The sequence below is a fragment of the Chionomys nivalis genome, chromosome 6, assembly GCF_950005125.1.
Source record: "Chionomys nivalis chromosome 6, mChiNiv1.1, whole genome shotgun sequence".
NCBI lineage: Eukaryota > Metazoa > Chordata > Mammalia > Rodentia > Cricetidae > Chionomys > Chionomys nivalis.
Window position 1 is genome coordinate 100,960,818 of NC_080091.1, and position 26,289 is coordinate 100,987,106.

At 40.2% G+C, this 26,289-nt stretch overlaps 1 protein-coding gene across 5 annotated transcripts in view; it reads left to right on the forward strand.

The window, feature by feature from the left end:
- Positions 1-25,314, forward strand: part of Hfm1 (helicase for meiosis 1) — a 60,771-nt gene extending 35,457 nt beyond the window's left edge. The window contains exons 21-31 of one of the 5 annotated variants that reach the window (XM_057772129.1): positions 3,136-3,227; positions 4,532-4,638; positions 4,723-4,770; positions 9,199-9,296; positions 9,376-9,507; positions 14,057-14,142; positions 14,671-14,754; positions 14,880-15,037; positions 16,135-16,238; positions 16,645-16,791; positions 25,147-25,314. In XM_057772129.1, the coding sequence (XP_057628112.1) occupies positions 3,136-3,227; positions 4,532-4,638; positions 4,723-4,770; positions 9,199-9,296; positions 9,376-9,507; positions 14,057-14,142; positions 14,671-14,754; positions 14,880-15,037; positions 16,135-16,238; positions 16,645-16,791; positions 25,147-25,241 (1,151 nt within the window). In that variant the 3' untranslated portion in view covers positions 25,242-25,314. Of the gene's footprint in view, positions 1-3,135; positions 3,228-4,531; positions 4,639-4,722; positions 4,860-9,198; positions 9,297-9,375; positions 9,508-14,056; positions 14,143-14,670; positions 14,755-14,879; positions 15,038-16,134; positions 16,239-16,644; positions 17,534-25,146 lie in introns of those variants that run through there. The other 4 variants (XM_057772128.1, XR_009057260.1, XM_057772132.1 and 1 more) reach the window with 4 other exon arrangements.
- The last annotated feature ends 975 nt before the right edge of the window (positions 25,315-26,289 follow it).

The window sequence follows — 26,289 nt, forward strand, 5'->3', positions numbered from 1 at the left end:
CTGATGATTTGAAGTCTATAGGCCAGCTATAACTAATAAATTCCTCTGCCCCTTGAGTGCACAGCCATGGATTATCTGAGTGCCCACTTAGGTTCCAATGCAGAAAGTGGCATCGCCTTTCCCATCACAGGTTTGTTGACAGAGGGTCTGTGAGCTCCGTTCCCCTTGCTGGGAGATTCAGTAACTCCAGCCTTTCTCACTCTCTGCGGCCTTTGTCCTGCAGGCACAAGGTGGGACCTCTCTGCTTCTGGCAGTGCTTGCCTAGGGTGCACTGTGTGAGTTCACTGCAGCCTTGCTTCTAAAGACACACGTGTACTTTGCACGGCTCATGATGTCACCCCATGACACACTTACACACAGCCTTAAAATACCCCAGATCTGAGACTGTTGTATGTTACAGAATGTTTCTATATGTACAAAATTTTATTCTCTTATAAAATAGTTAAATTATGGAAAAGAAAGACTTTCAATATCTTGAAAAGGGGGAGGCTCCAGGAGGTCATGCCTATTTTATGGGAATGTTACAAGTCCTTCTCGCACAGGCTGTCTCTGTTTAAAGCCTTCAGTGTGCCAAGACACCACGTGTTCCTGAGCTCTCTCCCCCTCTCTGTCTCCTCTCAGCCTTTTTCTTTTGTTCTCAGCTTAGTTTTGCTCAGTATTTAAGGAAAAGAATGAGTGGAAGTGTTTCACAGGTTTTAGGATTTAGATCTAGAACTGATTTTGGAGGAAAATATTGACTTTATTATTCAAATTAATCATTGTACATTTTATAAAATTCAGAATCTATTTATTTTTGGCATTTATCCTTCTATTTTTAATGAATATTTTACGCATTTGTGGCCATTTCCTAGAAATGTGGAGTTTGTGTCATGCTTCATTTATAGTCAGTGTAAAGTTAGAGTCTAAAACAGTTTACTGCCAAGTCTCAGCCTTGTGTTTTAAACCTTTCTGTTACAAGGGAGAGGGCCCCTTTGTTTGTCCTGCCCGCCGAACTAGCTTACACCCAAAATAACCACACAGAAACTGTATTCATTAAAACATTGCTTGGCCTATTAGCTCTAGTTTCTTATTGGCTAATTCTTACACCTTAATTTAACACATTTCTATTAATCTATGTATCGCCACGTGACTGTGGCTTACTGGAAAGATCCTAACCAGCGTCCGTCTCAGGCAGAAGATCCATGGTGTCTCTCTGACTCTGTTCTTCTTTCCAGCATTCAGTTTTGTCTTCTCCACCTACCTAAGTTCTGCCCTATCAGGCCCAAAGCAGTTTCTTTATTCATTAGCCAATGAAAGCAACACATGAACAGAATGTCACTCTGTTGGCATGCCAAAAATTCCCTTCTTCAGGAAAACCTGTGGCTCACATACACTCCTAACCGTTCCCTTGAAGCCATGTGTGCTGCTCCTTTTCCCAGCTCCTTTCTGCATGTTTGTAAGGACTGGATTCTTTGAGATCTTCTGAACAACTAATAATTAGATTTATTTCATTCTATCAGTTCCTCTTCCCTGCTTCATTCATCCCCCTCCTCCTAACCTCCCTACTGTTTTATTTCCAAAACAATTTATTCTGAAACTCCAATTTAACTAAAAATATTGCTCAAGAATTGTAAGTAATCCTGTTATTTTACAAATCTGATCCCAATTTTGAACTCCTTTAAATAGCCATAAAAGCTCCTTATGGCCCCTCTAGTTTATTATCTATCATTTTTTAATTTTAAAAATTAGGCAACATTTACCAAGCATTAGGCACTACAAACAAGTTTTGTCACTCAGTATATTAAGAAATGTGCGCATGATCTTCTGCCATGTACTAAATGGAGACTCATGCCAGGCCAGCTGACTAGAGCTCATGATGATCATCAAGCCATAGCCCTTTCTAAAGCAGCCACAGAGCATCGTCTTCATTCCTCTGGTTTGATAAATCTTGATTCTCCCTAAGATAATGGCTTTGTTTCCTCTCTGCCAGGTCATATTAATCACTTTAAAAATCCTGCTTAAAACTCATATTTCCTATTAGGTTATCTCATACTGATCTGGATTTTGTTCTCTGTCTTACCTGTGGTTATATCTTCAGCCAACCTGTAAGGTTCATAGATTGTGTTTTCTACATTTTTGAGGGTATCTCCGCTCAGGGGTGTAGTGATATTTTGTTTATGCTATAACAAATAAAACTTTCCTGAAGATCAGAGTGCAGAACTAAGCTACTAGATGCCATAGAGGTCAGGTACTGATGGCATGCACACACCTTTAATCCCAGCATTGGAGAAACAGAGGCAGCGGGATCTCGTGAGTTCAAGGCCACCCTGGGCTGTATGAGATTGAATACGTGTAAAAGAGAAACAGAGCTCAAACAAGGGTGATCCCAGCACTTGGGATTCCATGCCTTTAATCCCAGCACTAGGGAGGTGAAGACAGGAATGAGATGGCTGGACAGAGAGAGGAATATAAGGTGGGAGGAGACAGGAGCTCAGAGCAGTCTGAAGAGGCAGTCTGAGGACAGGATCACCCCTTCTGTCTGAGCATTGATAGAGGTAAGAACTCTAGTGGCTGCTGCTCTACTTCTCTGTCCTTCAGCTTTTACCCCGTGATAGCTGACTCTGAGTTTTTATTATTAATCCCAGTTAGAATTCATGCAACACAGGGGTCATTACAAGCACACAGCGCCCATTAAGCAGGTGTTAAGGAAATACTTGTTTAACTGATTGATGTGGGATTTCCGTCGGTATGCTGTGATTACCATTGATAAATAAAGAAACTAATTTGGGCCTACATCAGAGCTATAAGAAAACAGAGCTGGGTGGGGAAAACTAAGCTGAATGCTGAGAGAGAGAATGTGGGGTCAGAGAGAAGCCATGTAGCCCCGCCTGAGCCAGATAGAACTTTAGCCTGTAAGCCACAGCCACATGGCAATACACAGATTAATAGAAATAGGTTAAATTAATATGTAAGAGTTAGCCAATAAGAAGCTAGAGCTAATGGGTTAAGCAGTGATTTAATTAATACAGTTTCTGTGTGATTATTTTGGTTCTGGGCAGCCGGGATGAACAAGCAGCCCCCTACAACATCTGATTTCTTAAAAAGCAAGTTGTTCAGCTAATGTGAAAATGTTTGTCTTTCCATCTTTCCTAACAGAGGCAGGAAGACTAATGGCTTGGTACTATATTACATTCGAGACAGTGAAGAAGTTTTGTACAATCAGTGGAAAGGAAACTTTATCAGATTTAGTAAGTTTTCATTAGAAGTTAATAATTGTAGAATAAAAGTAATATTGGAAAGACAACTGATTTATATATCTCCTATAGTTTAAAATTGAATGAGCAGAAAGGAAAAGTGATTTAAATGGTTATTTTTCCCTTTGATCCTGAGTTAAGGAATATAATGCCTAAGAATACATTATATTGTCATTTGTGTTTCTTATCAAAGTTAAGAAAATTTATATACAAATAGGTGTGGCTACTATTCTGCAACTTAAAATTGACTTGGTAATGACGATTACCTCAGGAGCGCCTTCCACATGTGGTATGTGATAAAGACTCCATGAGAGTATGACAGGGCACACTAGCAAATCTGCCGTGAGGGAATGGCTGTGAATTCTAGCAGGACAGCGTGTCGCTGTGCTGCCCGTGTCTGCAGTCATTTGCCTGAGTGCAGCAGTAGCAGTGGAGATTGAGTGGGATCGTGATGGCCCAGGAAACAGAGCAGATTCTGGAGAAAGAGACCAAGAAATAGATTGTGCTTACAAGTCAGCAGGACCAGGTTTGCAGCTGAAGTAGAGGACAGACACAGGCATTCTGCTGGAGACATGAGCATAAAGGAAAGGGCTGGTAGAAGAAGATATTTGTTCTCGATTTTAAACCATGCTTTTCTATTTCAATTATCAGTTAGTTACCACAATAAGGTTATTATATTAAAGACTGCACAGTAAGAAATCTGTTTATTGTTAGGAGTCATGTGAGCAAGCTTTGATGAAGTGAAAGGTTTGTATTTTTGGGTAAATATTCTTCTTCTCTAAGAAGATTCAAGATTAACAAATATTCATTGTCAGCAGCACCTGGCTGATTTTATTGTGTGAGAGGTTTAGAGCTTGTAGTTCCATCTCCCACAACCAGTTACAAATCCAAATCTCTCCGCATGTGAAGCCTCTTTCCATCACTAAATTATCGGGATGGCGGTTTGCCGGCTGCGGGAGGATGCAGAGAGCAGTGAGGAGAGCAGCCTGCTCTGCGTGCCTCCCTCTGCACCACATAGGACCCGGCCAATCTCGTTCAGCGTTGTCATCTGTCGGATGCCATCCTGATGCTGCTCACATTATATTCTAATGTCTAGCATTTAGACGCTTCTAAGTGTTTGGTAGTGATTGAATTCTTGAAGAGGTAAGATATATAAAGTTGTCTTTTAAATTCTGCTTTGCTAATGAATAAACCTAGGGTGCCCCTGGGCAGCATGAAAAATAAGGAAATTCAGAGAAAGGGGCTAAGAAAAAAGTTTAAAATGAAATTTTTTAAATTGGCAAATACTTAAACCATAGATTTCGATGATAGCCAGCTGCAATGAGTTCCTGGACGTGCAGCTGAGGACGAGCGAGAAGAGAGCACTGAACACTTTAAACAAAGACCCGAACCGGATCACCATCAGGTATGAAGTCACACAGACTGGATGAAACTTCAGAGGCTCTGTTCAGTTAAATAACAAAAGCTCTCCCTGTGTTTTTATTTGCAGATTTCCAATGGAAGGGAGAATTAAAACAAGAGAGATGAAAGTAAATTGGTAATGAAAATTTTCTAGCATCCTAAAATACTGCATACCCGTTCATATTTCATATGTATGAGGGTTTTTCTCCTCTCCGCCCCCATTTTTTTTTTTTTTGAGACAAAGTCTCCATTAGTTCCAGCTGGTCTCAAAACTCAGTTTTCTACCATAGCTTAATGTAGCACAGTTAATAAAAACTCAGAGACAGAAATTGGGGTTCAACCTGAAGGTCAGAAAAGCAAAACAGCCAGCCACTGGCTCTTAACCTCTACCCCAGTCCAAAATGGCGATCCTGCCTCCAGGAACCTCAGATGAGACTGAGACTGAGCGCCGTCTGCTCCATTTCATAACCTTTCTAGCTCTGGGAGTAAGGGCGTGCGCCACTACTCACTGGTTTCTGTGGCAAGCTGGAGTGGCTACGTGGATTAGAGGTGTGTGCGACCATAACCTGGTCTGTGACTGTGAAATGCAAGTACATTTCCTCTTTTTGTCTAAAATAAAAAGAAGGCTATAATAACATAAAAGGATTATATACAATAAGTACAGTAACTATATACAATATATAGGCAATAACTACATCAACATGTCTAGTCCATTTGCATCTGACAGATTCACAGAAATATTCCATTTATCCTATGTTGGCGAGTCCAAAGTCTTGTGCCTAATTTACTTTCTATCATAGCTTGCTTTTTGCGTCAGATAAACAAGGGATACTATAACTATTTAGTCTTCAACCCCCTCGGAGACCCAAGAAGGAAATAATATTAACTGAGTAAGCAGGAACTGCAAGCAAGCGACTTCCAAAAAATGTGAAGTAATGACAGAAACAGCTGGCTGCCTGGACAATCACCCAAAGTTACTCTGAAATGTTGGCTCCATCTTCAGCCTACAGGCCTTGCATATTCGACAGACTTTTCTGTGAAGCAGGATATCCCTCCTTGTCTTTACAATGTTTGGCAGTCACTTTCTTTTGTGTCCTGCTTGTCTGATTAGGACAGCATACTGTCAACAGTTGAGGCAGGGACATTTTCTTGCCCAGTGGCTTATTTTTACCACAAAGAAAGTAAACTCCATCTTTGATGCCCATTATCTTAACTGACGTAGATTGGTGCTGCCAGGAGCAGACATGTCTCATTACCATAAAAAAAGGACCCTAGGTTATCAAAACTCTTAAGTGCCATATTCTGTAGATCTGTAGAAGTATTTGAAGATGACCTATCTATCTAAAATATATCTTTGTTTGATCTTGAAAACATACCTAATGTGACTGTAAGTTCAATTACAATAGGTGACTAATTATTAACCTGCATTTCCTTGTTATCCCAAACAGTTGGTAATAATAACTTTGAAAAACTAGGAATTTGCATTACATTGTTATATGAGATATATAGGTACAATGTCTTGAACAAGAGTAGAAATATGTGTACAGTATGTTCTAACAAAATTAATCTCAAATAGATATCAATATACAAAATTTGTATACAATATAAAAACATCCAATCCAATGTAAAACATTTTAAACCAGTAGTGTTAATTTAGGTTGTAAGAGCTAATTAATAAGAAGCCTGAACTAACAGTCCAAACAGTTTATAATTAATATAAGCCTCTGTGTGCTTCTTTGGGACTGAATGGCCATGGGGCTGGGCAGGACAGAGACTTCAGTCTACAGCCTCCTGTGTGCCAGGATGGCTGGTAGGAGCTACCACGCCCAGCTTCTTCCGTTTTAAAATGTATTTTCTTTTCTTTATTTTAAAAAATAATGTGTTTATAGAAAAATAAGAAGTCAGAATTTATATGTGAATTTAATTTCCAAGAACATTCAGACTTTAGTTAAAATAAATTGTGAGTCTGGGGATGTAACTGAGTGGTAGAGTGCTTGCCTAGGTATGCCAAGGCCCTACCCTCAGCCCCACTATTGTGGGAGGGGAGAAAGACAGAGATAGAAAGAAAGAAATGGAAGAAAAAATGTCATTAGACAAAGCTCTTGCTGACAATCTGTTCTGCTGAGGGAAAGTAGACAGTAGGAGACATGTGCTTTTGTTCATGAGGGTCTCCAGTGAGCGTGCATGAAGCATGCGTGAGGATGGGCGGCGTCAGAGCACAGCTAGCACAGCCAGCTCAGTGGGAATGGGATTCTAGGAGAGAAGAGTAGTGCATGGTGCATGGCTGACTGGATGACCCTTCTGTCGAGGTGGGGAGTTTGTAACTAAGGTTTGCTGTGACCTCTGCCTTCTGTCGAGATGGGGAGTTTGTAACTAAGGTGCGCTGTGACCTCTGGCTTTTGCCCAGTTTGTAATTACAAATGCAGAGATTTACTTTTCTGCTATTAAAAGTGATTTCCTGGGTATTTAGGCATTGACATTTAGGTATTTTGATTTAAATGATGTATTCAAGGTAAAAAGCTTTTTGTTTGTCTTTGGCTTTTCTTTTTGTTTTAAGACTGAGTCTCTGTATGTAGCCTTGGCTGTCCTGGAACTTTCTATTTAGTCTAGATTGGTCTTGTACCTACGGAGAGCTCCCTGCCTCAGCCTCCCAAGTGCTAGAATAAAAGCTGTGCACCACCATGCCTGGCCAGTAAAATGATTTTTTAACTTAACTCAGTGAAGCCAGTTAACTCGGGAATTTTTTCTTCTTTAGCTACAGGAGGTCATTCTTTCTTAGGTACTTTTCAACCTCTTAGTCAATTTTATCTCCCAGATATTCAGAAAACAGCCTTCTCCATGCAATTATTCATGCAGATCTATGGCTTGGAACTAAAGTTAATGTGGATTATTAACTGTATTTCTGCAACAATTCAAACAGCTTCAGAGATCTTAGAAATCATATGACCCAGTCTTGTTATCACACAAATGAAATGGTATTCCGATAAGCAGTGACTTGGCCAGGAATGTCGCTGTGTGGGAAAGTAAGCCACAGCTGGAGCTCTTGAATTGGTGGGTTTTCCCAATGTGCTCTGTTTCGTCAGTTACTAAGTCAAATCAAGATTTCTTCCCACAGACATCTGTAGAATGCTTTATTTGTATTTGAAGTGCTTCCACCAACCCTGCCTTAAGTTAGACAGCATATTCTTTTATATTAAGTTAGACAACATATTCTTTTATATTAAGTTAGATAATATATTCTTTTATATTAAGTTAGATAATATATTCTTTTGTTTGAGGCAATGAACTTAAAAGTTGGTGATTTTTCCCAGGGAAACCTTACCCTCTCTCAGAAGGGGGTGGGGGTGGGGGAGAAAGTAGAGGTACAGGGGGAGGGGAGGGGTGGGAACTGGGGTTAGTATGTGAAATGACAAAAGATAGTTTTTTTAAGTTAATTAACTATTTAAAAAGTTGGTGACTTCACAATTAGTTTCACCCATATAAAATATGTAATATAATATACATATATATAATATTCTACTTTTGTGCATCTTACTTGAGTATAGGCAAGGAAAGAGTGTGTATGGTGGAATTAGTCTTCTCCTAATTCAGAGTTTGTATAATGCATTCGGTAGATGCTGGTGTCTGGTTTTATCACTTTCATGGCTTCCTTATCCCTGCTTTAGTGAATTTCAGATCTGTTCAAGTGGATGCTAATTCTGCTATTCCTGAATGTTGTATACCCATCCCTCTCTGTGCACGGCTCTGGTTACTGCGCCTTCCCTCTTCAGCACTAGTTGCTTTCTTGAGCTTGGGTATTGGGTTCAGTGGTTCTAGGAGAGGGCATGGCACCCTAAACTGACTAATTCTAGCCACTTGTATTGGAACCATCGTGGTCTGATATGTTGAAGCTAGTCCTCTCTGAATCACCACTTGCTAGAGAGTGTGAGATTTCTCTTCCTACTGAAGACAATACAGGAAAGTAAACTCCTATAACATTACTGTTTAAATTTTTCTTCTGAGACAGTCTCTCTGTGTAGCCCTGGACATCTTGGAGCTTGCTGCGTAGACCTGACTGGCCTCAAGCTTATAGAAATCCCCCTCCCTCCTACCCCTGCTTTACTGTTGCCAGTTTCGATATGGTTTCTAGCAGGAAAACATGATTTTGAAATGTTCTGCTTATTAATGAAGTACTGTTATTAAATGTAAGTTTACCTTAGGAGTAGTTTATGCCATCAATTTCACTACTGCCCTACATCTGTGTGTCTTTAGAAGCCTTACAAGGACATTCCTGCACTGTTAAAAACACCTCATCCAGTACTTCATCCATTTTTTGCTAAATACTTTGAAATTTTTGAGACAGTGAGAAATTGGCTGAATAAAAAGTGTGAGAAGATAAAAAGAACTGAATTTTGTGAGGTTGGGAAAGGGAAGTCAAAAGTGACCTCCAACGTAGTGACATAAACAGAATCCCATAGCACCATACAAATCAAAGCAGAGTGAAGTCTTGAAGAACGCTTCAGCAGTCATGCCGAGTCCTGCACAGTAACCTCTCAAAGGAAATGATGAACTGTGTTCTCCCCAGTCTCATACAGGCTCAGCTGGGATGCATTCCTATACAAGATTTTACTTTGACACAAGATACCTCAAAGATTTTCAGAAGTGGCTCACGAATTGTAAGATGTATGTTAGATCATTAATGGATTTTCATTTTTCTCAGTAAATTAATATAGTATATTTAAGATTTGAATTTTTTTTTTAGGGTTGTCAGATTTTGTGGCTTCCCAGGAAAAGAAGTTTGCTGTGCTTTTAAACAGTGTGATTTTAGCTAAATGCTTTAAGTGTAGGCTTTGGGAAAACTCTCGACATGTATCTAAACAGCTGGATAAAATCGGTAGGTACTGAAGACAGACAGGCTATTTGTCATTGTCTGCAGTTTCTTCTATATTTTACTATTAATATTGCTTTATGATGGTTATAGAACTTAAGGAAAACATGCCTGTATAAAGTACTGTGCTTATATTTGAAAACTAGAATGTTATTTGTTCTTGCTTAAATGATTACCAATGAGAGCTGGTGAGATGGCTCCATGGACAAAGGTGCTTGCTCCCAAGCCTGGCGACCTGAGTGCCGTCCTCCAGACCTCATGGTACAAGGAGAGCCTGCTTCTCTGCCTCAGCCTCTATGTTACACACACACACACACACACACACACACACACACACACACACACACACACTTAAGTAAACGAATGCAAAACAGTCAATTATGCTGGGCGGTGGTGCATGCCTTTAATCCCAGCACAGGCAGGCAGGTGAATCTCAGTGAGTTCAAGGCCAGCCTGGTCTACAAAGTGAGTTCCAGGACAGACAAAGCTACACAGAAAAACCCTGTCTTGAAAAACCAAGAGAGAGAGAGAGAGAGAGAGAGAGAGAGAGAGAGAGAGAGAGAGAGAGAGGAAGAAGAGGAGGAGGAGGAGGAGGAGGAGGAGGAGAGGAGAGGAGAGGAGAGAGAGAGAGAGAGAGAGAGAGAGAGAGAGAGAGAGAGGAACTAATTAAATGCAAAAATACATGAGAAATCTAATCTTGTTCTTCTATTGACAGTGCACTGTGTTTTAATGATTAGGTAATATATGACATTATCTCTCACTTCTGAGTAATAATTTATTGTATCCTTAGTGACAAGATACAAAACTTTCAAGAACAAACCCAGGTCTTGTGTAGTCTAGAAAATTATGCCATTTATTTGATTTTTTTTCTGTTTTCAGAAATAGCAGGATATTAGTGCCCATCTTAGTGTTTCTGCAGACAGGAGGTTACTCTGTTTCTGTTAGAACCCAGTGTAGGGTGTGCTGTAAAATGCTACAATGTGCTTGTCATAAAAGCTGGATCGGACTGAAGAATTCTGCTGTTTCCCAGTTTCTTACCTTGACTTTGTGACCCTACTTCCTAAATAAGTAATATTTTAAAAAGAGTTATTATTCCAAGATTGACAGCCTCATTGGTTTTGTGATTGTATATGTGTCTTGGGAAGATTAGAAATGGAAATTATATAATGGGAGCTGGGTGTGGTGGTGCGCTCCTATAATCATGGCATTCAAGATATAGAGGCCAAGGATACAGGAGTTCAAGGCCAGCACTGGTTATAATAAGTTTAAGGACGGCCTGGACTATTAATTCATGAGACCCCTGTCTCAGAACCAATCGAAGAGTTGGGCATTGTGGTGCACGCCCTAGCCCTATCACGTTGGCAGAAATAGGCAGTTCTCTGAGTCTGAGGCATCCTGATTTATGGAGGAAGTTTCAGGAAAACCCCGATAAACAAAACAAAACAAAACAAAAACCTAACTAAACAAAGTATGATGTGATGGATCTTTAGGGGTTTCATTCAGTTGGTTTGGGTTTTTCTGCCCGGGGCGGGGTGCCAAAGGCAGGAGAGTCAAGATCAGACCAAGGGCACAAGCTACACAAGCAATCTACCACTGAGCCACAACCCTACCCCCTGTCCTGTTGTTTTTGCTATAGGTTTGACTATGTAGTTAAGACTGCTTTGGGGAATTTGTGATCCTTCTGACTCAGTCTCCTGGAGGTTGGAATTACAAGCATTCGCTATCAAGACTTTTTTTTTTTAAATAATTTTTATTTTCTTTATATTTTAATGTATGCATAGGTACCCACAATCATTACAGAAGAGAGTGCCAGATATTCTAGAGCGGGAGTTACAGGCACTTGTGAGCTGTCCGCCATGGGCGCTGGAAACCAAACACAGGTCTTCTGGAAGAGCAGTACTGGCTCTTCACAGACCGATTCCCCTAACCACAGCTTTGTTATTTGAACAGAGATCTCCAACTGCTTTTTTTAATCCCACTTTTTTTTTTCTATTTTTGAAACAAGGTCTTACTATATAGCTCTAGCTGTCTTATACCTCACTACATAGACCAGGCTGGCCTCTAACTCACAGAATCTGCCCGCCTCTGCCTCTTCACTGCCGGGATTAGGAGTGGAAGTGAGCCACCATGCTCTGCAAGTTCTACTTACTGATTTCTACAAAATTCACAGTCAGTGAGGGTGACAGAACTGGGATAGTGGCGGTGTTAGCTGCTGAGAGTAGGGTGAAAATAGAAACCCCTGTGGGGAGTCAGTGTGTTAGCTGCTTTTCTCCGCTGAGTCCAGAAAACTGACAAACACCGTCAGAAAGGAGGAGATTGCTTAGGCTCATGGTCTGATGGTCTCATCGGGGCAGACCAGGGCAGCAGAATGTGGTGTGGCTACTCACACTGCGTCTGCAGTCAGGAGGCGAGAGAAGTGACTCCTGGTGCCTGGGTTGCTGGCTTTTCTCCCTTTTCATTCAGTTCAGGACCCTGGCCTTGGTGACAGACCCACTGCATTCAGAGGGGTCTTCCTTCTTCAGCTGACCCTCTCTGGAGTTACCCTCGTCAACATGCCCATAGATGTGTTTGCTAGGAGATGTTTGTTTTATTTTGTTATCTTGTATGTTGGGAGTGTTTTGCTTGTATGTATGCCTGTATACCACATGCATTCAGTGCCCTCCTGGAGGACAGGAGAGGGTGTTGGATCCCCTGGGACTGGGATTACAGGTGGTTGTGAGCAGCCAAGTGGGTGCTGAGGATTGGAACCCCTGAAAGAGCCATTGCTCCAGCTCCTCCCCCCAGCTCCTCCCCCAGTTCCTCCCTCCAGTTCCTCCCCCCCAGTTCCTCCTCCCAGCTCTTCCCTCCAGTTCCTCCCCCCAGCTCCTCCCCCCAGCCCCTCCCCCAGCTCCTCCCTCCAGCTCCTTCCCCCAGCTCCTCCTGGTGGTTCTTGCTCTAGTCAATCACACTGAAGGCCAAGCAAACCAAATGTCCCAGTCATCTATAAAGATAGGCATTCTAAACTGGGAAGGAAGTTCCATACAAGGCTTAGAAAACAGCGTCTTATAGAAAATTTGAAAGTTGTTCAAGGCATCTAATAAGTTTTATTCTGCTAAATTACTGTTTTTGGCTTTCTAGAGAACTGTTAGCCTGGATGTCTGTTGTATTCATTCTTTCCAGATTTATGAAAAACCAGTCTGCTTTCACACATGTAGTGGCATTTCAATTGTATAAATAAAGCCGCCTGAAGATCAGAGAGTAAAACAGTCCCACTGGCCAGCCTTACAGACCAGGTTATGGTAACACACACCTTTAATCCCAGTAGTCACACTAGTTGCCATAGAAATCGGGTGATGCATGCCTTTAATCCCAACCCTGGAGAGGAATATAAAATGGGTGGGGCAGTGTGAGGTGAGACAGCTCTCAACACACAGTCTCATTCTGAGATTCCAGGAGGCAGGATCACCATTTCAGCCTAAGGTGAGAGCCAGTAGCTGGGTGTTTTGCATTTTGGATCTTCAGACTGAACCCCAGTTTCTCTCTCTGAATTTTTATTAATTTTGCTTCACACACATGAATCGGTCCTATTGAACATAAAAGAGAAAGTAGCTCTAAAAACCAAACGTGAAAGAAGCAAGGAGTATGAAGGAGTTGCTTATACTAGAAAGTGACTGAAAAGTTAGAGTAAGGAATGAGATGTCTGTCACACCTTCAGCAGTAACGCATGCTTAGATAAGTAGGCCTTGTTTGGAATCCCTTTAAATAGGATTCGCGTAAATTTATCGTAAAACATGAATTTAAAATTATAGGTTCTGAAGGTGTAAACAGATGAAGTAGTCTAAAGGAACATGGACTTGATGTGTGTAAGGAGCAGGGTAAAGGAAATGCAACCCAAGAATACTCAGTAAGAGCGAGGAACAGGAAATCAGGTGAAGGAAATCAGCCTAGGTCAAGTCATACAGTTAAGAAAATTCAGCTCCAGAAGCAGAGTTGACACTTGATTCTGAATGCATCAGAGATTATGCAGGGACATAAACCGTAACTTCAGCACATGGTCCTTTGGAGGACACACTCAACAGTACACAAACCACAGCTGTTAGATATTTGACTGAATGTTTTTAAAATATTTTTTATTTAAATTTTTAAAAATTTTGCATAATAACCCCTCCCTCCCCATCCCTTGCCCCTCCCCACATCCTCCCATCCCACCCCCATCCACTCCTCAGAGAAGGTAAGGGCTCCCTTGGGGAGCGAATAAAGTCTGTACACCAGGTAGAGGCAGGATCAAGCCCCTTCACCCTATATCAGAGCTGAGCAAGGTATCCCACCACAGGGAAAGGGCTCCAAAAAGCCAGGTCATGCACCCAGGACAAGTCTTGACTCAATGTTTTTAAAGGGATTACTTAACAGTTAATTTTTGCAGCCCTGGGGATTGACACGAGGGTCTTATATATTCTAGGTAACTGCTCTACCACTGAGTACATACCTAGCTAAAAAAGTTTTTATTCATGTAGCTGCTGAGGTTTCTATTTCATTTAAAATGACTTAAAATCACTCTTTGGTTAATTTTCCACAGGCATATCATTGTCAAATACCATGGTAAATGCAGGTTTGACTTCCTTTAAAAAAATAGAAGAAGCAAATGCAAGAGAAATTGAACTGGTATGTAGTATTCTCTGTTCCTAGTGTTACTGGATTCTATTTAAATTCCAAACCCCACTGTGTGTCTTTATTTCTATTAAATTTATTTGTTTGGGTGATGACTCTGTCAGTGGAGTACATGTACACAAGCCCGAAGATCCAGGTTCAGAGCTCAGCACCCATGTCGGAAACGACCTAGGAGCACACACCTGTAACTCCAGCACTGGGAGGTGAAAACAGGGCAGTCTGATCTTGCTGCTCCTGTGTCTGGAGGAGTCAGTAGGCACCAGGCCTCCTGAGACAAAGGTGGTGAGCTGTGCAGCGATATCCAGTGCTGACCTCTGCTCTTCTCACACTGCACAGACTCTTGGTGCTACATCCATAACCATATACATCACACACACAAATATTTTCCTCTTCATTGTAAGCATTTCAATTGCAGGTGTTTGTGGTGGGTGACAAACCTGATTAAGCCTGTGAGTTCTAAGAAATATTTCAATGAGAATTTTAAGTGTTTGTGGTAAGAATATAATGATATAATATGTTTAGATTTTAAGTAGACTTCCGCCTTTCGGAACCCTGATAAAAGAAGCTGTGATGTATCTACCAAAGTATGAACTTGAAGTGGAGCAGGTGAATATTCTCTTTCTTAAATTTTCTGTCTCCTTAAAAGTAAAGCTTCCCATGGCTAAAATTGAAGCTGGGTATGAATAGTAAGGTTATTTTAAAGTTTTTTATACTTGTTATTTTTTTTGAAGATTTCTAGATACAGTGACACCAAGGCCGAGATATTGGTGACTGTTGTATTAAGAAACTTTGAGCAGCTACAGACCAAAAGAACAGCACCAGACTCTCACTACACTACCTTAATCATAGGCGATGCAGATAATCAAGTCGTTTTTAAGCACAAAATTATGTGAGTGATTATGAAATGCTTAATTAATTTTATTTTTAAGTATATTGTACATGAAACTTTTACTGTAAGATACAATAATTAGATCATCACATAATCAACTAAATTACAGTTCCCTGATGTAAGAATGGCAAGCGTTCCACTTGTCTGTTGAGGAGGGTCAACGCTAACTTTAGGTCTCTATTTAGAACTAGATGAAGAAATTATAAAATTTGTCACCATGCCATAGGTAAATCTCAAGATGTGAGTTTCTGTCATCGCTAGTCCTTTTTTAGTACTTAGTAGGCCACAAATGGTGATTTACTTAATATTTGTATGAGATAGATGCTATCATAATTCACATTTTGTAGAGGAAGAAACTGTAGCTAGTTGATAATAAAGTCCAGATTGACCCTGCCTGAGCTCACGGTATCACTACAGCACTAAGTTAGGAATGGCAGAGCCTCTACTACTGGAATCCGCTAGCTGTCAGGATGCGGGAGGATCCATGAAGATTTCTAAGGGGCTGAGCAGTAGGATGCTCTTCTCAGTCACTGCTCTCCCACAACCAGCCTCACACACTTAGAGAGAACAACTTTATACAAATCCTTAATCCTGGGGACTACGAGAATGAATTAAGCTCACTAATTTTTTCTTATCTGTGTCAATATTAGATATAAACTATTTCAAATTCAATTTAAAAGATGGTTGAAGTTGTTTCTCACAAATAAATATAACTTATGCACAATCAAACTAAAGAAGCAACTCGTGTCTTAGTAATAACAACTGTGTATTTTTGTTTGGCCTCAAATGAGTCGGTGCAGCTTGGGATCAACAACTGTTAAACAATTAGCTCTGTTGTCAGGTGTAGTTTATGCCTGTAATCCCAGCTGGTAGAAGGGGAGAATGCAGGAGGATCCAGGTCATTCTGTGTGAGGAGTGAACAACAGACAGACAAACAGATCTCCATTGACAATTCTTCCTCCTCACAACTTGGTGAAAGTCCCAGTGGTCGTTTACTACTACTGCAGATCTGTCTTAGGAACAGCTCATCCTTGAAATCAGTAGATTAGTTCATTTAGAGTTTGCATCGTGTTAAAGTTGACATTACTGTTTTTCAGGGATTCTGTTTTGTTAAAAAATGGAAATTGGGCTAAAAAAATTGATGTGAAGAGATCGCTTATATCTGAAGATCTTAGCATTAATCTAATTAGTTCTGATTATGGTAAGTTAATTGACAATGAAGATATCAATACAAAAATGTGACAGCATTTAAAATTATTTCCTTTATGCTAGCCGATACAGAAAAATAATAAAACTAATATACTTACTGTGAATAAGCGTTAAGGGAAATTTCATATACTTAGATAACATAATTCGATTTTCTTTATTCACTTAGAGACCTTTGTTTTCTAATATAATTAAATTTCAATTATAGCATTTTAAAAATGTTAAGATAAATGTACATATTTTCATCATCATATTTTAATCTTTTCAAAAATATTTAAATTTCCTGTACTTCTTACCTGTAGTGCTACAATAATAAGGGATATAAATTAAAATAAATAACCTCATGTAAAGACTTAATATGATTTTAATAAGCATTTGCATGCATCTTTTTCTCTTTCTAGTTGGTCTTGATATTCAGCAGAAATTTACAGTCTTTTATTTAGGCCCCAGGAGGTGTGTAAATCAAACAGTTATGCAAGGAAGGTTAGAAACAGACATTTCTCATCCCAAGCACTCAAACAGAGCTGCTGCAGCAGTGTACAATGAAGGTAAACAGCACTATTCATTTCTGCTTTCCATAACATCAGTGTGGCCTGCAGGGGGTTACCACAAGATCACTCTCTCAATTGCTGGTCTCTGGGATTGCGTATTTAGGCTTCAGATAATAACAACATACTAATAATATATAGTAGTAATTATCTGTTACGATTAATAGAGATGTTAGTTGAGCAACACTTTATTTGATCAGTCTTTATATACATTATCCGTTTTCACGTGTATTTCACTTTTTGGGTCATTCTCTGGGGAGGATGGTGATGTGTGGGAGTCCTCAGACTTGATGAAGCAGACCAGAGTGAAAATGAATTTAGCTTTTTACCAGGAGTAATTTTAAACATACATAAAGTGTGTAATGAACTCCTGGATACTCAATAGCCACCTTAAACAAGAATCAACTCATAGCTTTTACTGTGTACCTAATGTCTTGTTCAGTTTTCACCGTTTGTAATCTGAAGCCAATACCAGATAGTGCACTATTCCCATGTAAATGTTTCATTGAAAATTTGTAAATGGTAACGATTTTTAAAGCTATCTTTTACACATAAAAGTTAATGCCATCCATTACTTAGTCAGTGTTCAAATTACTGTCTCATGGCCATCTAAGGACTGTGTCTGTCATCTTGCTATGACGTAGGTGTGCAAACTCTGGGCCCTTTCGGCTCGCGGCTAGTCATTTCAGCAGGTGTTTGACTGCACCACGGCAGGAGTAGCCATGCGAATCGCAGGAGTCTGCAGTGGGACTCGGTGTCACAGTGGGCAGCCCTGAGCTAACACTGGGACCTCTGCAAACATCACAACTGTTAGCTGCAGTCAGTTCTCCTGAACATCATCCAAGTGAAGACAGCCAACCAGGAATAGTCGCATTAAAAAAAAAGAATTGGGGGGACTGCAAACAGGAGGACATATATACTCCAGAAGATATGCAAAGCAAAACAAAGAAAATGTAAGAATGTGAGATGGCTTCCCATCCTAACACCCTGCAAGCTGACCGGCCCCTCAGTACCTGACAAGGGAGATGAAGAACTAAAGGTCAGCGGCTACAGGACTCAAACAGATAAGGAATTAATTTAGGACCTGGCCAAGAATGTTAAAGTAAGTTTAACATTTAGACAACAAAGTGGTCAAAAAGTAGATAAAAGAATCAATAACACCGTGGAAACTTTTAAAACATGGAGGGTAATTATGGGAATGACCACAGAAATTGAGATGCTTAAAAACAAAAGAAAACAACAAAAAACCCAAATTCTGGAAGTGAAAGGAAAAACAACAGCAGACAGAAACCAAAGAGCAGCTTCAGGGATGGAGAGCAAGGCTGGAACAGTAACATACAGTCATATGTAGAGTGGGGAAATTAATGAATATGACCAAAAACTTGTACAAAACATGCGATACATTCAGGAGACCAAATTTTAGAATTCTCAGGATATATGATGTCATAAATAATTTAGACAATCTATTAATGAAATCATGGGTGAGAATTTAAGCCTACAAAAAGACGCTTAAAGGAAACATTTGGAACCCCAAATAGATTTAACCAGAAAAGAACCTTCCTATGATTTATCATAGTCAAGATGTCAAAAGTAAAAAACAAACAATACTAAAAGCTTTAAGGCTGTGGGCAAAGAGGCAAAAAGATCAGAATAGCATTTAGATCTGTCTTCAGCAACCCTGAGCTAGGAAACATAAATGATGCCTTTCAAGCCATGGAAGTAAATATCAACTGTCAAGACTGCTGTACTCACCAAAGTACACTGTTCACACTGGAAGTAATATCAACTGTCAAGACTGCTGTACTCACCAAAGTACTCTGTTCACACTGAGGAGGAATGGGAATATTTCAAGACAAACACAAGCTAAAGCAATTCATGCTAAGTCAGAAATACAGAAAATCCTTAAAAGAACAATATATACAGAAAAATAAGAAGGACAGTGTCACCCACTAGAACATAGGAAAGATTACACTTAGCACAGATGAGCACCAGGAAGCTGGGAGGGAATGAATATTGTCTAACACAGCAAATTATCAAGCATCCAATGCCACCAGGAGAGAAAAAAGAGTTACCAATAAATCAGCGAACAAGAGTGACAACCAATAGACTCATCAGTAATAACAACAATATACTCATTAGTAATAGCAATAATAGACTCATCAATAATAGAAACAATATACTCATTAGTAATAACAATAGACTCATCAGTAATAACAACATATACTCATTAATAATAGCAATAACAGACTAATCAGTAATAGCAACAATAGACTCATTAGTAATAACAACAATAGACTCATCAGTAATAACAACAGTATGCTCATTACTAATAGTAATAATAGACTCATCAGTAATAGCAACAATAGACTCATTAGTAATAACAATAGATTCATCAGTAATAACAATAGACTCATTAGTAATAGCAATAATAGACTCATTAGTAATAGCAACAATAGACTCATTAGTAATAGCAACAATAGACTCATCAGCAATAGCAATAATAGACTCATTAGTAATAGCAACAACCAATAAACTCATCAATAATAGCAAACCCTTTACTAATTTGAAGTCTTTAAAGTAACTTGTAGGGCTAGAGAGATGACTCTGTAGTTAAGATCACTGACTGCTCTTCCAGAGGACCTGGGTTCAATTCCCAGCACCCACAAGGCAGATCCCAACTGTCTGTGACTCCAGTTCCAGCGTACCTGACACCCTCACACAGATATACTTGCAGGTGAAACACCAGTGCACATAAATAAAAAATTTAAATTATAGAAATGAAAGAATCAAAACAGCAGAAACTATCATCAGCACCTTGAATGAAAATGCCCTTCACTTACCAATGAGAAGACACAGCCTGCCTCCTTTGCTTCCTGTTGCTGTGATAAACTGTCAACCAAAAGCAGTCAATTTACGTGTTATGGACCATCTTCCCCTAGAAGCAGAAACTTGACACAGGAACCTGTAGACAGGAACTAAAGCAAAGGCCATAGAGGAACTCTTGATTACTGGCTTGTCTCCTAGATTACCACTCAGCTACTTTTTTTTTTTTTTTTTTCGAGACAGGGTTTCTCCGTAGCTTTTGGTTCCTGTCCTGGAACTAGCTCTTGTAGACCAGGCTGGCCTCGAACTCACAGAGATCCGCCTGCCTCTGCCTCCCGAGTGCTGGGATTAAAGGCGTGCGCCACCACCGCCCGGCTCAGCTACGTTTTTTATATAGCTCATACCCACCTGCCTAAGTCCACAGTTGGCTGGGCCCTATCATATCAATTGGAAATCAAGAAAATCTCCCCACTGACACTCCCACAGTCCACTCAGATAGAGACAGTTCCTCAATTGAGATTCTCTCATCTCAGGAATGTCAAGTTGACAGTCAAGATTAGCCACCACAAAGACTAAATAAATACAAAACAAAACAAAAGAAGATCCAATTATCCCTTGTCACCCAAGAAACTCACATAACTAGAAAAGACAACCAAATATTTAGAGTCAAAGGTTAGAAATAAACTTATCAAGCAAATAGACACCACAAACAGGCTGGGTTAGTGATTCCCATCTGATAAGCAGACTTCAAAACTACTCATAAAAATATTAACCACATATTAATAAAGGGAACCATTCACCAAGAGAATATAACCATTGCGAATATTTATGTACTGGGTCTTGGGACCCACAGTTCCATGAAATAAACAATAACAACTTAAAAGGTCACATCAGTCCTGACACAATAATAGTAGACTTCAATAACTCACTCTCCTATCTAGAGAGGCTTTTCACACTAAAACACAGCAAATGAACTTAAATTATATCACCAGTCAACAGGGCTTAACAGATATCTACAAGATTGCATCATCAATAGATAGAGCATAATCTCCTCATTCCTGACAAGACCTTGCAAACCTGTCTTGAAATACTGGGGAGCTTGTGGAATTCCTGTCAGGCTTCTAGACCCAGTTAATTTCTGCTGAGGGGATCACAGGCGCATACACTGTCCTGGTACACCATCTTGTGGCAGTCTTACAAAATGCAGCTTGCAAATGTCTCGATTTATGACAAAAAAAAAAAAAAATAAGGCATTTCCTCGTGGTCATCACATCTTTCTCTAAGTGAATTAAATGAACCCTTTGGGAGAGAATCAACACTGCTAATGTAATTCAGGAGGTGGAACGGCTGATAGATAAGGCTCCGGAAGTGGACTGCGGAGATCACTCTCTCCATTGTCTTTGTGTTAAGTCCACAGTTTGAGCATGGACCCTACATCTGCTATGGGTTAGGTTCTCACACGTGCAGTGGATATGCAGAAGGAAGACAGCTGAGGACGATCAGATAGTGGAGGAAAACGCGGAACATAGAAATTCCAGAGTAGACAAAAGTGGTGAAAGAGTCATAGGATAATCCCAGAATTAACAGATTTAATATTAAAATAGCAACCTTAGAAAAAGAATAGCCACAGAGAAGTCAAATCTGTGATTAGAAGCACACACTGGAGGCAAAGTACAATCTAAGTGAAAGCAAAACAGAGACCAAGGAAATAGACCAAGAGACAACCTAGGAGCCTACAGTCAAGTAAGTGTCCTAAAAAGAGAGAACAAAAAAATCAGAGGAAAAAGTAGAGAAAAATTTTGAGACCTACCGTAAGGTATAAGTCTGTCCATCCAAAAAAAGAAAAAGAAAAAGAAAAAAACCTTCCTGTTAGGACGGATGAAAGAAAATCTATTAATGAGGCATTATCACAGCATTCAAAAGACCATCAGGGTCAGGAGAGATGGCTCAATGGGTAAAAGTGCTTGCTGTCATGCCTGAGGACCCACATGACAGGAAAGAACCAACTCAGGCAAGTTGTCCTCTGACACACACACACACACACACACACCTTGTTTTGTTTTTCAAGACAGGGTTTCATATGTGGCCCCGGTTTCCTGGAACATGCTTAGTAGACCAAGCTGGCCTTGAACTCACAGAGAAATGCCTGCCTCTGCCTCCCGAGTACCGTGACTAAAGGCGTGCGCCACCACACCTGGTCTTTTTATTTTGAAAGTATATTTTTAAAGTTAGTAGTCATCTGTATTAGCCAGAAGATGGGGATATTCCATTATTTTTGTGCTTCTCTCTTATCTCTCACTTCAGACGTCTTACCTGTCTTCACTGTGGTCACAGAATGACTTTATCTGAGTGTTGTTTGTATTTTCAAAGTCAGGTTTAGTTGAGGACACTATGGTGTAATTATCTACTTTCAGATGTCAGGGATTTGTTATTATTATTATTATTATGATGATGATGATAATGATGACTTTATCAGCAACAGTGTGTGATGGTTGTCCTTTGCTGTGGATTTGATTGGATTTACCTTTGGCTAGACAACACATTTCTGGTTTCAGAGAAGTGTATATCATTGTGTTTGGTATGTGCACGTGAGGCTGGAGGTGTTGAATCTTCTTGGAGCCAGAACCCGTGTAGCTTCTGTGACCTGACTGGGTCCTCCAAAGGCAGTGAGTGCTCCGGTTGTCAGCTGTCTGTCACAGGGACAAGACACATAGCTGACATACCGTCAGACTCCATCGCTGTGACACCTGGACCCGTTTCACAGAGGGAGGATTTCTTTCAACTTAGTGGTTTTAGTGCACAGGGCCGGCTGCAGTGATTCTGTGCCTTGTAGTGGGGTAGCACCCCATGGGGTAAGGGTGTGGTAGAGCAGAGCTGCCCCCTGATGGCATCTGGAGCAAGAAAGACACAAGTGGGAGCCAGGGAAGAGACGGGCCCTTCACGGTCATCCCTCTAGCAAGCCTAGAGCCAGACCCCTGCCTCCCATAAGGGCGCTATATTAGTTCACTGGGGAAAATAGGAGCCTGCAGGTATCAGTCACATCACAATGGTTGTACTCAGCAGTCAGGGACCAATACAGGAGCCTTCGGGGACCTTTATACCCAGACCATAACAGGCCTAGCATACTGACCTTCTCGGTCCTCAGAGACCAGACATCTGCCGTTGTAGTGAGAGGCCTCATCCATTAATCCCAGGCTGCTAAGGATACAAGTACCTAGTTGTTCCATGACTTGACATGACTGAACAACGACACTGAAAATGAAAAGGCCAAGGAAGGTTGGGAAGGTCCTCAGAGCTGTTCAGTATTTCTACGTTGACTAAAATTTGTGTCCCGCAAACTCAAATCCAAGCTGTTTGAAGGTGTGGCTGTATAAGGCTGCAGACTTTTCAGGAGGACATGTCTGGGTTTGGAACAGAGCAGAGATACAAAAACAGCTGCCAGGCAAGTGAGGTACTGCTCTCAGTGGGGCTGCCTACCACAGTGTTGCAGCAGGTCCTGAGAAAGATTGGGTGGTCTCAGCTTTGCAGTGACAAAACGTGTGTTTGTCACTTGATCCTAGTGTTCCGACAGTGAGAAAGCAGGTGGCAGGGAAACAAAGGGTTCTTGACTATCTCAGACTTCAGGAGCAGTGCTCAAAACCTGGCTAGATTAAAAACTTCTTGTGGGGGTGAACATGTTAAAGCCATTGGGAGTCTTGTCCATAGTCATAGAAAACTTACCAGCAATAACTGAAAAAGCAATTCTTATTCCTCAGAACTTCCGTATGCCTTTACTTAGTTGTCAGTGTGATGATAATTAACTAATGTAGAAGTTTCCTAGTCTTAATAATTTTCCTGAGACTTCATTGAGCATGATTATATAACAAATAGATCTCATACTTTAGAATCATTTAAGAGCATTACTGTCAACTTGGTTCATTTGCTTGCGTTTACCTTCCTTGCCAGTAGCCCTGAGAGTGTAAAACCACCTTGCTCTCTGGCACACTGGCCTGCACACAGTAGTGTTCTCTAGACACTTGCTGTGCTTAATCCCAATCGAAAACTACACCGCTGGGTTTGCTAACCTCAGTGCCTTTTATGAGTCATTTTTAACTTTCCTGAATTTAGATTTTGAGATTGTACAAAATGCAGCTGAATGGCTGTTAAGATTCTTTTTTGTTCGTAAAAATTCTGGTTGGGAGCTAGGCGGTGGTGGTGCACACCTTTAATCCCAGTACTCGGGAGGCAGAGGCAGGCGGATCTCTGTGAGTTTTGAGGACAGCCAGGACTGCAGATAGAGACCTTACCTCCAAAAAAAAAACAAAAAAAAAAACACCAAAATAATTCTGAGTCAAAATGTTTAGGGTTTATTTTAATGTGACAAATGAGTCAGAAATACTACAATTGAGATTTAGGACTTTAGATTCAAAGTTTATTACATGAAGGGTTTTCATTTCCCTGTGTAAGCAACAAATATAGTGACCTGAAAACAATACATTTCTAAAAATATTATCTTTGTTCTCAAAAGAAACCAAAATCCATACGTTATATATCCAGCTATGATCTTGTTTCCTTACCATTTTGTCCTGGTTTGCTATTTTTGTTGTTTTGTCAATATTCAAATAAAAATTGAAGTACTAAAAAAAATTAAAAAATTAAAAAATAAAATTCGTGGTTTACTGCTTTGAGTACCGTGATCTGTATCTGGAATATCTTCCCCTTGTCTCCTTCCCATGTCCAGCTCCCGTCTATTTTATGAGGACAATTAAAATAGTCTCCCTTTCCTAATGTTACTAGTCAGAACTAAGATCAAGAAAAATGTCTTTAAAGCATAGCAAACGTGGCAGGCCTGTAATTCTGTTTGGGGAACTGAGGCCGGCGGCTCAGGAATTCAGGGCCAGCGCAGGCAACAGAGTACCTGTTTAGCATCCACAGCCAAGGGCTCAATCCCTAGTGCTGCAACACAGCGAGAAACCAGAACGTCCACATATCGGTGGATATCATATACATATATTTTAATAAATTCTGTATTTGGATACGTTTGTTACAGTTTAGAGACACCAATCTGGAAGTGGTCTTTTCTTTCTTTGAATTCTTGTAGCAAAGTTTGTGTCTCTAAATCACTTATTAATAACTCAAAAATATTTATGATGTCCTCTCTACTCAGGATGCCGTTACAATGCTGTGAGATTCGCTGGTTTTCAAATGCTCAGCCTTGAGTAGGGAACGAAGTTTTAAATCCCTGTCTTCACTCTCACTTCCGTGAGGATAAAACTTGCTGCCTCTATGCTGCTGCATTGGTTGTACTTACATTAGATGTAATAGTTATATTAGATGTGGGCAGCTAGAAGCACCATGTGAGAAGCTGGAAGGCACTGAGAGCGGACGGAGTGTTACTAGAATATCCTTTTTAACTGTCTGTGTTAATATGTGAGGAAGTACGAAAGTCATATTCTTGCCACTACCTAGAAAAAAAGAATAAATTGAAAGACTTTGTATTGAATTTGTAAGAGTATATATAATAACAAATGTATTTTTCTCACATTAATTTAGGAATGGCTACCTGCAAAAAACCTGGGAACCGAGAATGCAATCATCATTGTAAAAATAAACATACATGTGCACATGACTGCTGTGAGTTCTGCTAAGATTATTTCAGAATCGAAATGTCTGTAGTGAATATGGAGTGGAGAATGCTCAGTGGTTACCGCCTGCTCTCACAAAGGACGAGTTCAGTTCCCATCACCCACCGCTGTCTGCAACTTCAGTCCCAGAGCTCTGATAACCTCTTCTGACATCCAAGGGCCCTTCACTCTTGTGCACACACACACACACATTTATAATGACGGATAAAATAAATAAAAAATAAACGTCTTGAGTTAATAATAATGATACGCTAATTTTTTATGTATGATATTTATACCATTCCTACTCAAAACTCTCCAAAGAATTTTCCTTTGTGGTAGGGAGAACAACAGGAAAAAAGTAGACATTAAATTTCATGTTTCAAGACATTTAGGTTTTTTTCATACTACCAAAAATGTAATACAAAAATTTTAAAATTGCACTGACCATGTTGGTCAAATCTATTGTCCAGTACTTGGGAGGTGGAGGCAGGAGGGCTGTGAGTAGAAGACCAGAATGGGCTGCATAACAAGATCCTGTCTTACTTAAAAAACAAAAACAAAGATAATCTACAATCTCTTTTAATAGGTAAAATCGGAGTTCCACAAAAGGCAGAAGTTAAAGAGTCAGCAATGTCTTCGTATTTGTCTGACTTAAAAAGCAGAGATGCTGTCTCTTCTCTTCCTCCAGTGAAACGGCTCAAGGTTAGCTTTAATGGCGTCTGTCCTTTGCTCTGCGTCAGGAAGTGGGGTGGATAATCATCTCATCATTATAATCGATCTATAAATCTACTTTTGGAAGATAACTGTCCAGCCCTTTCCTCACCTTAGTTTAGAAAGAGAAATCTGAGCTTGACTTAGTTTAGTCATGGTTGGAACTAGACAGTCTTGCCCTGTCTTGGCTTTGAACTGGAATGGACTGGAAATTCTGAAGTTAACTTGGACTCTTGGCCTTAAGTATGTGAATGAACAAGGAAGAGCCTTCCTCCCAGGTGATGAGAGAATGAGTGTCTCCTGCTCGGTAGGGCAGTCATAAGTAGACTTCCTTTAAGCCCAAGTCATCACATCCTAG